Genomic DNA, 11211 nt, shown 5'->3' on the forward strand with positions numbered 1-11211 from the left:
CTCCGAGCTCCCTCTTGGGCTGGGGGCAGAAGCGACATCCGCAGCACCACGGCTCGCGCAGAGTCTTGCTGTCCTTTGCAGGGCGAAAGACGCTTGCATCCAGCTCGAAGCCCTCCAGACCTCACCCGTGTCTCAGCGGCTCTTCCGCTGGTTCCCAGAGCCTCCTTCACACAAGGGGCTCCCGACCCGCTCTGCCCCTGCACGAGACCTCGGTGGTGCCGGAGAGGGTCCGTCCCCGGGCAGGCAGCTCCCTGCACGAGGGCACTGGCTCCCCGGGCTCCGCCGGGACACGGCCGGGCAGGCGGCAGCATTGGGTTTCCCGGCGGGCGCTGCCAAGGCACCTGTTCCCGCAGCCCCGCTCGGAGCCGTGTCCCCGTGGCCGGGGCGAGGAGGGGGGAGCCGAGGGAGCTGCGGAAAAGGGAAAAGAGAGAGGCCAAAGGGCGAGAAGGCGGGAGGGAAACGGGGTCCGGGCAGGACGGCTCGGCCCCCGAGCTCCGAGAGGAAAGCGCGCTCGGACACCACCTTTCCTGCCGGGAGAGCGTGGAGCGGGGCGCCGGGAGGAGGGACAGCGGCTCTGCCGTGCCTAGTGCAACCCGCTAAAGAGCCGGACGCAGCTCTGAGCCAAACTGTGCTTTGTTTTTTTTTTTCCTAATTTCCCTTTACAATAATGCAGACGGAGCAAGAACGCGAGATGGAAGAAGAGCCTGGGAGCAGCCGCCGGCCGGCGGGACGGTCGGCGCTCTGCTGCCGCGAAGCCGCTTGGCGTGCCGGAGCGCCGCGCGGCGCCAAGGAATTCAGCTCGCTGCGCAACCCCTCCCCAGCCGCTCAGCACCGCGGTTATTTCTGGCCCTTTCTCGGTTTCCCTCTGGGGGCGTTTTTTTGTCCCGAGCCCAACCAGATCCTCCCTCCTTTACCCCGGGAATAACCCAAGGATGGAGCCGGCCGCTTTCGCGGCTTTCCCGGGATTTTGCACGGCCACGGCTCCCGCCGCCGGCTTTCCCGAGCCGTCCGTCGCCCTCGAGCGGGGCCCGCGCACCAAACGCTCCCGGCGCCGGGTTGCGAGGCAGCGGCCGGTGTTTTCTGAAGTGGCGCCGGGCGCTGCTCAGCAACCCGGCGGATTTGCGCTGCTGCTGGGCTCGCTCAGAAGCTAATCACCGCTCCGGGGAGCTGGCGTGGCTTGGGACAGCCGACAGGGGAGGGGGGAAGGAAGGAAGAAAGAAAAACTGTGCCCCTGGAATTATTTATACAGCAGGAACGGCAGCCAGCGCCAGCCTGGCTCGCAGCCCCGGGGCACCCACGTTTGCACCCGCGGGGCACCCCGGCCGCTTTGCCTCCGACACCTCTGGGCCCCGGGGTGCGCTGGACTGCAGCTAAGGAACCTTAAAAACATGGGGTTAAAAATAAAACCTGCCGTAAGCCCGTTTCCAGATATAGCCCGTGAAGACGGGCCCGGCGGGCTCGCGTTACCCTCGGGGGCTGCGGGACAGCGGGCGCTGCCCGTGCGGGCGCAGCCCATGCCCGGGGCCGCGGGCTGAGCCAGGCACCCGCCCGCCCCCCGAAAGCAGCCCCAAAGACCTCCAGCACCGTTCACAAAACACCCCCCGCGCCGCCAAGGACTGCCAAAAGCAAGAGGGGCCGAGCACTCACGTGGGAAGGGTCTTGCCCCGCTCCGGCTGCTCCCGGCCGGGCCCCCGGCGCGAGCGCGGCGGCTCCGGGGGCCGAGGGCACGGGCGGCCGGGAGTCTCTCTCCTCCCCCTGCACCAGCGGAGGAGAGGCGAGCTCTGCCTCCGCTCGGCCCCGGGGCTCCGCCGCGCCGGGGGCGGCGCTGAGGCCCCCCAAACTCATCCCGCCGACGAGCCGCCCGCCTCCGGGAGCCCGGAGGCGCCCGGACCCGGCGCCGCGCGCGACCTCCTCCTCCTTCGCCGGCCTTTATTTTGGAGTCGATCGCGGCCGTTCACGAATGGAAAAATCAATCGGCAGGTCGGGCCGGCGCGGAGCCGGGAGCCCGGGGGAAGGAGCTGCGCCCGCCGCCCGCCGCCCTCCTCCGCGCCGCTTCGCTGGCAAACGCGAGGGCTCAGAGAGGGGAACGGCGAAGAAAGAAGTGAAAATAACTCCACTTCTCGGACCGGGCAGCAAACAGCCGCCCAGCCTGCCTGCCTTCCGTGTTTTGGGTTTTTTTTTCTGTTTTCAAACGCCACAGTGGGGGGTGGGGGGGGTTGAAGCACGCGAGGGGGCATCATGCCCCCCCCCACCCCGAGCGCCCGGCCCAGGCTGCCCGGCCCTGCCGCAGCCCGGCCCGGTGCCGGCCCCCCCCCCAACCCCGAGCCCGCGGAGCTCCACGCCGAGATTTGCTCCGCCGGGCGCCTCCCGCTCCCGCCCGGCGGCTTCGCTTCGCTTTCGGCACGGAGCCGCGCCGCGAGCGTGGCAGCCCGGGAACCCGGCACCCACCGCGAGCCCGGCACCCACCGCGAGCCCGGCACCCACCGCGAGCCCGCCCGGGCGCCGTCCGCCGCCGAAGCCTCCTTCCTCCCCGCCCTGAGCCGCCGGCGCTCCCGCGGGCTGCCGGCACCCCAGGGATGCGCTCCCGCTCCCGGAGACGGGGCTGCGGCCGGGTGGCATTACCTGGGCACGCGGTGCCGCCGGGCTAGCGGGTCTCAGCTCCTGCGCGGGCGGCGGCGGCCGGCCGCCCAGCCCTCCTCGCCGCGGCTGCCCGGCTCGCGCGCCCTCCCCGCGTTTCCTCATTTTTAGGACCCTGCTTTTAACGCAGCACCAGCCGTGTCGGCTGCCGGGGGAGGAAGTTGCAAAAAGCCTCCAAACCTGCTCGCTTCTCTCGCTGCCACAGAGGAATTGCTAAGAAACGTAAAAAACAGTGACAAAAATAAGCCAACACCCGCCACCGGGTTCTCCAGGCTGCCAGACCTCCGTGAGCCGCGGCCGGCTCTGCCCCCTCGCATCCCTGCGGGGCTGGAGCGGTGCCCTGGCGGGAACGGCGGCTGGCAGCCCCGGGGCCGCGTCACCCGCATCCCGGCCGGGCCACCAGCGCCCGGTTCTGGACTCGCGGGTGCCCCCGGAGCGAGCCGAGCCGCCTGCAAACGCGCCGCCTCCCCGCGCCGCAGCTCCTGGCACAGCCGGGGCGGCGGCGCCAGGAACGTCTCCGTGCCGGCTGGCACCGGGCAGGATGGCGGTGCTGAGGCCGGGGCTGGTGGCAGGGGGACGACAAGGACGCCTATGTGCGCCGGCCGAGGCAGCTGGCACGGGCGCCGGCGACACACACCCTGCCTTGTGCGCCGCCGCTTCGCGCCGTCTCCCCTTTGCGCCTGGGCTGCGAGCGCCCGCCGGAGCCAGGCGCCTGTGGCCAGCTGGGGCCTTTCCTCAGCTCTTTCACACGGCAGCGGGTCCGGGCACACCGGGTCTGGGTATGCAGGGTCCAGGTGCATGGGGTCCGGGTGCACCAGGTCCGGGTGCGCAGGGTCTGGGTGCAGCGGGTCTGGGTGCGCAGGGTCTGGGTGCACCGGGTCCGGGTGCGCAGGGTCCGGGTGCGCAGGGTCCGGGTGCACCGGGTCTGGGTGCACCGGGTCTGGGTGCACAGGGTCCGGGTGCGCAGGGTCCGGGTGCGCAGGGTCCGGGTGCACTGGGTCCGGGTGCACCGGGTCTGGGTGCACCGGGTCCGGGTGCACCGGGTCCGGGTGCGCAGGGTCTAGGTAACAGCGCAGCACACCAAGGGCCTGTTTCATTCCCAGCACCTCAGAGGAATGGCAGGGAGCATCCGGCATTCCTGGGCTCACTCAGGCACCGGCAAAATTGGAGCTAGCGCAGAGCAGAGCCGGGCAGGGATTGCTTTAAGGTCTTGTTTGCACCCTGCATTTCCCTGGGATGGTGCAAATAGCATCACGACTCCTCGGCCCGGGCAGGGAGCCCGCCCTGCCGACGGGGCAGGCAGGGCCTGGGAGACCTCGGCTCATCCCGGCTCCGGGCAGACGTCCGAGCCGCATCCTCAGGCTCAAAGCGAGGAAAAGCCCAAGGCTGGTCCGGCCCGGCCGGGGGCACGGCGGCGCTGCCCCGTGCCCAAACCCTGCGGCGCGCGGGAGAGGGCTCGGAGCCGCCGGCGGCCCCGGGCAGGACTTGGCGAGCGGGCGCGGGGTCGGCTGTCGAAGCCAACGGGCGGCGGAGGCGCGGGGACTGTTTTTAGCCCCGGCATCTCAGCAACGTGGGCCGCGGCGCTGTTAACAGGCGCTCGGGTCGGAGGCCAAATGTTTTCCCTTCCACGCGTTCAATACCGCTCTTGGAAGTGGCCCAGGTATTTGGCACGGTAAAAACATTAACGCTTTGGGCGGGAGGCACATCTCGCCCGATGGCTGCACACGGGGCTCAAGCGGCCCCCCGAAACCGCCCCGGGGCGGGAGGGTGCCGCGGATGCTGGAGGGCGAAGATCCTGCAGCCCCACGCGCCAGGAGGTCCGAAAGGCTCCGCAGGGCCGGGGCTGAGCGTCCCGGGGCTCCCCGGGCCGCGGCACGGCCGTCGGGGCAGAAAACCCAGAATCGATTCAAATCCTTTGGGAGCAGCACCCAGCCTTGCCCCAGCCCCCCTCCACCTTGCTGCTGCCTCCCCCCAGGGCGCAGGGCGGCACATCAAGGTCCGAGGAGCCGGCGAAGGAATTCACACCGAGCGCAAGCAACCAAAGCCGACGAGTTCCCGTCCCCGCGCCGGCACCTGCCCTCCCCTGCACCCCCCTGCGCAGGGGCAATTAAAAATAAAAGCGTTGACAGGCAGAAGGATGCTCCTCGGGCGCCGATAAGCCAACGGCAGCGCGGAGCCCGAGCCCGAGCCCGAGCCGGCCACGGGCCGAGCGAGGCGATCGGCGCCGTGCCACATCGCAGCCGCTCGGCGCGGAGAAGAGCGCCGTGACCTTGGGAGAGGCCCCGGCCCCGGCCGCGCCACCGCTCCGTCACCTCGGCAAAGGGCGCCGCGGCCCGGGACGAGCCAAAGCCGCTCCGACGCGGGCAGCGGGGTTGTTGGGTTTTTTACTTTTTAATAACTGCATAAAGAAGAAAGCAGGGCGAGCGGAAGCGCTCCGCTACTCCCAATTCCCAGCGCCGAGCCCGCGGCGTGCAAGCGGGGAAGCCGCAAGGCGTCGAGGGGCCGCGACGGAGCGGGACCCGGGTCCCCCCAGGTCCCGGGCGGGTGCTCGGCCAAACCAGCTGCGGGGGCGCTGCGCGGACCCCCCAGGCCCCAGTGCCGCGAGAGGTGCGGGGCACCCGCAGAAACCCAGCGCGCCTGCCCGGCGGGAGCCTTCCCGCGCCGCCGCCCCCGCCCTCCTCCCTCCGTGCCGCCTGTTTTCGGAGCGGCCCCGTGCTGCTGCAAGGAGGTAATATTTATAAATACGCAGCATCCAGCCTCCAGCCCGCGGCCAGGAGCCTTCTCGGGAGGTGGATTTCATGTAACCGTAGCGGGGCCGGCGGCCGCCCCGTCCGCGGGAGCCGCAGCTGTCGCCCGGACCCAATAATAAACCAGCCGGGGACAGCCTGTGACTTGCCTTCCCGAAGGGCCCCCGGCTCCCCGCGGGGCTTCGCCCGCGCCGCGCAGCGCCCCAGCCGGGCGCCGGGCTTCGGCGCCGCCCGAAGGTCCAACCCGCCTCCGCTCCCGGCTGCAAACCCGGCGCGGCGCTGGTGCAACGCGAGGCGGCGGGGAGCTCTCCCCTCCGCCCGGGTCCTCGGCGCCGGGCACACCAGTTTGACCATTAAGAGAGGTTTTGGCCAAACGGGCTGAGCTTTCCCGGGGCGAGATGGGCCGGCACGCGTCGACCGCAGCCAGCACTGGCCGTCCCCATGCAGCGAGGACCCGCTCCGGGCAGCGGCCACGGCCCCCCCAGCCCGGCCTGGCCCGGGGAGACGCCCAGCACCCGCGTCCCGCTGCAGAGGCGACGGTGACGGCAAAGGCGGCCAGGTCGGGTCCCCTTTTGACTCGGCAAAATTTGGCATCAGAGGGAGGCTGCTGCAGCCGCGTGAATTGCACCAGGGATTCAGCCCTTTGCACACAAATTTACACTCAAAAAAGTCTCTCGAGTAACGCTGCGATGGGGTGCAGAAGAGGAGGCTGAATTAGAGAGAAGCAATGCGAAACCAGGGAAGGTTTAGGGCCGGAAACGCTGCCCTCAGCTTCCTAACTATTTATACAGCAAGTAAGTGATTTTCATTAACAGCGCGCATGTGTGGCAAGGCAAAAGGGCCACATAACGTGCAGGCAAGGATGCTGCCTGCGCTCTTCAGGTTTATCCAGCACGCAAGTTGCACCCGTTTAATTAAAGAAGAGATTTTAGGGAGTTTGCTCTGAGTTAAAGGTACTGCTAGGAAGGGTGACACGGCTGCAATAGCAACTCTCAGCAGAGCTTTCGGAAAATAAAAATGAAATCGCACGGCCTCGCTGCAGAGCCTGCGGGGACGGGCCCGGCTCAGTGGCAGGCAGCGCGGCCGCGGCCGCCTCCGGCACGACGGCGTGGGCTGAGCCTCGCCCGAGGGCTTCGCCGGCATCTATCTGAGGCCGAAGGAAGAGCTTTGAGACCAAATCCCAGCACCGAAGCAGCCTGAGCTCCCCCAAACAGACCCCAACCAGGAGGTTGGACCCAGCACCCGCTGCAGGAGCCCCCGGGAAAGCCCTGGCGCAGGAAGGGAGCAGCTCCCCGTCGCTCGCCCCCCAGCCCAACGACCGACCCTCGCCAACGCCTACTGTCCCGAAATGTGTCCCGAGCTGCCCACGGGGCCTCCACGGACGGAGCGGCCCCCACGTTCCCCGCGAGCTGCTCCGGACGGCGGCGCCGGAAAGCCCCGTTTCCATCCAAGGGTCCCGCGGGCCAGGCAGAGCGCGCGTTCAGCGAGGCCAGGAGTCGGTCCCACGCCATCGTCCGGGCCTGAACTCGCTCCCTAGCGTCGCCCCTCTCGTTGCCTTCTAGCAAGGGCCTGGCAGCGCCCTCCCCACCGTGGCGCTGAGCACCTTCCAGGCAGGCAACCAGCAGCGTCGCTCGCATCTGGCACACGTGGCTCGGCCCTCTCGCACGCTCTTCCTCTAGCCGCAGGGAAATTGTGTGGTTTTTCTTTCTTTTTCTCTTTTTTACAATTCTGTATTTATAGCTTTGCTCCTCTGTCTGTTTATTGAGCAGAAAGCAGGCAGGAGGAGTTCGTAGGCTGTGTCGGCTTCCTGAAAGGTCCGAGCAGCTCGGGAAGCACGAGCCACTGGTGCAACGGGGCCGGCGCCACCGGCGCTTCTGCATGCACCTTGCAAGCTTTCCCCAGCAGCAGCACCTCCACCTCCAGCCACGTGCACACAGGCTCAAAGGCAAAGAGCGAGGGCCAGAGTTTATTCGGGATTCAGACCGGCTACCTGAGCATTGGGCACGGCCTCCTGCATTGCAAACCAGCCCCGGGACCCAACACGCACGCAAATCCACAACGAAAACCTGCTCTCCTGCCCCACTGCCTGCTTTGAGCAAACCCCAGCTGCCAGGCGCTAGATCTGCTGCGCGCGGCGGGGTATGACCTTGCGCTGAATCACAGGGAGCCGTCGGGGCTCCTTCTGGCCCTGCCAGCGGGGGGAAAAGATGAGCACATATTTCCTGTCTGCGTGCTCAAGAGCAGACTGTCTTTTCATCCCTGCAAGTGTTAAATTGCAACCTCAGTTGCAACTTCAGACCGTGTCCCAAGCCTGCGGGTGCTCGCGGGGCAAAGCCCGGCCCCGCGTGCCGAGGCGCTGCCCCCCCCCCGAAGCTCGCGGAGACGCCGCCGTCTGCAAAAGGGCCGTTTGCACCCGCCGCATTTGCCCCCTCCGCAAGCCCCCCACGAGCCAGCGAGGACCATCGCCCTCTCCGGCCTCGGGAGCCGGCAGGGCTTCTTGCTTGCCAGCTGCTCAAGCCAGCGGTGGCACAGCGCCGCATTGCACATGCTTCGCACCTCGAAGCCGCCGCTGCTCTTTAACAGTGCTATAAAATCCCAAGCGCATCGGCTTTTGCGGCTGTAAAGCGCCCTGTAAATCTCCTAAAGCAAACAGAGGATCGCGGAAGCTGTCAAGAAATGGCCACCACGAGGCCACGCGGACAAGGGCTGGCAGGGCACCACGAGCCCGTGGCTGCTGGCGGTTTCCAGCTGAACACGGCCACGGGGACGCACGAGGACACGGTGGTGACGGCTTGGCTTGGCTTGGCTGCAGCACCCACGAACAAACCACCAACCCTAAACTGGTGGGAAGGAAGCCTGTGCTGGCATGACAAGCTCCAAGGCAAGAGCAGCAGTTTGCTCTGGGTTCATCCAAGACCCTACAGACCCGGTTCCGGGCCCGAACCAGGATCCTGGGCACCACTGAAGCACCAGTAATGACAACAGCCGGTGTGCACGGCTCTGCCAGCCCAACTGGCACATCTCTCCAGTGCATGACAGCTCCAGTGACCCACCAGCCGAGCGACCACACCACTGTCCTGCCCCACCTTCTCCTCCGGCAAAGGCAGGATAAACCAGGACAATCTTTTTCTATTAGGAAACCCGAGGCAATGGGGGACTGAATGGCACCCGGGGGGCTGGACCATCTCTGGGTGTCACTGCCAATGGTGGACCCCAACCCCAGGAGATGGGGACCAGGGACTTTTCCTCCAGCTCCTGCACAGCCCATCCCTCACCTTAGGTGCTGCCCTGCCGAAAGCCACCTCGGAGGAACCCGTTGCATGCCTGGGACAGGAGCATGAGCCACGCGGTGGGAACTGGCTGCAGAGGGGATGGAGACCATGGCCACACCATGCCTTGGGCCAGGAAAACTCCAGAAACCCTTCTACCGCAGGCCTGCGGACCCCGCAAAGCACAGGTACGGACGGAAAACTGAAGAGCCACCCTGCTGGGCTGAGACACCCCGGTGCCAACGCGCCAACCGCAGTGCCAGGACCCCGGCGCCTCCGTAACGCCAGCTCGGCGCCCCTCCGGATGGGAACTGCTGCGGTGCGTTCGCTCTGCAGTGGAGGAAGCCCCCGGCGCAGCCGCCCGACTCCGGCTCCTGAACCAGCTGCTTCCCTCGGAGCAGCGGTTTTGCGGCTCGCAGTGGAGGATCGGGCTTTGGCCATGCCCCTGGCTGCCCCCGCATCCGCAAACGCGCGGCTCGCTCGGCCATTCCTGGAGAGCGCCCCAAAAACCCAGCACCCGCCCCGCGCCGGCTCGGAAACCTCGCCACGGCAAAGCGGGGCCGGGGGCAGGGCTGCAAACGCACGTGCAGAAAAGGCACCGCTGAGCACTGTGGAAAAAGCAATTAATAACCGGCCGAAATTGCAGCCTTGCTCCAAAACACCCGGATGCCGGAGTCACCCTGCTGCATCCAGCCACACCCCGGCAGTTTCCTACTGATAAGGGCGAGCGCCGGAGCGGGGCAAACCCGGCATCCCTCCAAAAACACCCCTGCCCTCCTCTGCAAATCCCACCGGAGCTGGCACGTGCTGCTTCCAACCCTCTCTCCGGAGGCGCCCGCCCAGTGGCAAAACTCCGATTTCCAGAGCTTGAATAAATCAGCAGCCCCTGAGCCAGCGCGGTCCTGTCACGAGCGAGTCCCCGAGCGGAGCCACGCGGTGCCGGGGCTGCTGCCGCCCTTCGCCCGGGCGACCTGCGAGAGGCCGCGCAGGCCGGAGCGCCGGCAGCAGGAAAAGCGCCGGCAGCAAGCCGGGCTCCAAGCACACGGCCCCAGCGCGACTCCTGCGCTCGTGGGGGCAGCCGTGCATGAAGTCAAACAAACAAGGCAGGGGAAATAAAAGGCGAGGGGAAAAAAAAATCCCCTAAACCCCGCACTTTCAACAACCATGTGCTCAACTCTTCACTGTTACATAAACCCAGAAAAAATAGAAAGGAAAAAAAAAAATAAAGCACACACACACACACACTCCCCCATGCCCCTGGGGCAGGGAACAAGGCAGAAGTGCTGCAATTCCTGGAAACAGGCCCTGCTTGTTCGGGGACTCTACACGCTTATTTATTTATCTTAGAAGAGCACAACAATAACCACCTTTTTTTTTTTTTCTTTTTTTTAAAGGAAATTTCCCCATCATCTGACTCACTGAGGCTTTAGAGGACACGGGCATGAGAGCTGTCGTAATCCTTCCTGCTTTGCAATTAATTCATGAATATAATTACCCAGCAGCTGTGGGTTAAACGCGGCTCCCTCCCTCCCGTGCCCCCTCCAAACTCGCGCCACCTCCGAGAATAAGTTGCATCCTTACAGAGCCGGTGCGGCACCTTTTTTGCTGATCCCCAAAAAGTTGTTTCAAAGCAGGGGGGGAGTGCACAGACCCCTCTGGATCGCCACCCTCCCTCCAAAGCCTTCACCCGTTCCCCGCCGTGGCAGACCTCCCGGAGAGCCGCAGGCTGCCGGGCCGGGCCGCAGGGCACCCATCTGCGCCGGGGGAAAGGCGCTCGCCCGCTCCGTGGGCTGGAGCTGTCCTGCGCCAGGCGCAGGCATTTGCACCCTGCGCCAGGGGCACGGAAACCACGTCAGAGCAAACCCGACGGCTGCCCGGAGCCGCGGCAGCACAGGGGCTGGAGCATCCGTGCCTCAGTTTCCCCACGCTGGGGGAAACGGAGGGGTGACGGAGAATTTCCACTAGCAAAGGCGATGCGGGCAGGGGCCTGCTCTTTCCGCCGGGGGGGGGGAGGTTAACTCCAGCCGGCGGAGCGCTCCGAGCACAGCGAAACCTTGGCACCGCTGCGGACAAGGTGCCCGGAAAGGCGCCGCCGCTCCAGCGCCCGCGAACCAGCCGCGCCGCGACCCCGGGGCCCCGCTGCGCAGCGCCGGGGGGGGCGAGCGGCCCCGTCGGGGCCCCCAACGCCCCCGGCTGCCTTATGTAAGCACCAGGCAAGGGCGTCCGCCGCCCGCGGCCCCGCATCCCCGGCGCCGGCCGCGGCGGGGCACATTATTATTTAAAGCAAAGATTTTTTTTTTTAACATAATAAACAAAAATAAAAAGCCCCGCGGGGCTAACTCCGCTTCGAGTTCAAGGCGCCCCGGGACGGGGCAGCACCGGCGGGGACCCCTCCAACGCGGTGACACAGGGGATCCCCCCGGGGGGGGCACTCCGACCCCCCCCCCCAGGCGCGGCTCTGATGGTGGAGGCACCCAGGGGTGGGATCCCCCCTTCCCTGCGCCCTGCGGTGCCCCTCCAGCCCCCCCGCGCCCGCCTGCACTCACCCCGCGGCTGCC

The 11211-nt window shown here is 67.0% G+C and overlaps 1 protein-coding gene across 1 annotated transcript; it reads right to left on the reverse strand.

Annotated features, from left to right (window-relative positions):
• Positions 1-2758: 2758 nt before the first annotated feature.
• Positions 2759-3834, reverse strand: LOC146592664 (uncharacterized). Its single transcript, XM_085310656.1, has 2 exons — positions 3386-3834; positions 2759-2850 (listed from the first exon to the last, which is right to left on the reverse strand). The coding sequence occupies exons 1-2, from the start codon at positions 3771-3773 to the stop codon at positions 2759-2761; spliced, it is 480 nt and encodes a 159-aa protein (XP_085166782.1). The 5' UTR covers positions 3774-3834.
• Between the last annotated feature and the right edge of the window lie 7377 nt (positions 3835-11211).

The sequence above is a fragment of the Rhea americana genome, unplaced genomic scaffold (assembly GCF_003343005.1).
Source record: "Rhea americana isolate MKP2758 unplaced genomic scaffold, rheAme1 scaffold_321, whole genome shotgun sequence".
NCBI lineage: Eukaryota > Metazoa > Chordata > Aves > Rheiformes > Rheidae > Rhea > Rhea americana.

Bases quoted from the DNA above. Each gene is read 5' to 3' on its own strand.
- LOC146592664 (XM_085310656.1), bottom strand. From the start codon at position 3,773: ATGCCGGATGCTCCCTGCCATTCCTCTGAGGTGCTGGGAATGAAACAG. The intron at 2,851-3,385 runs GTGAAAGAGCTG...TACGTTTCTTAG, and splicing joins GTGCCCGGACCCGCTGCCGT to CAATTCCTCTGTGGCAGCGA.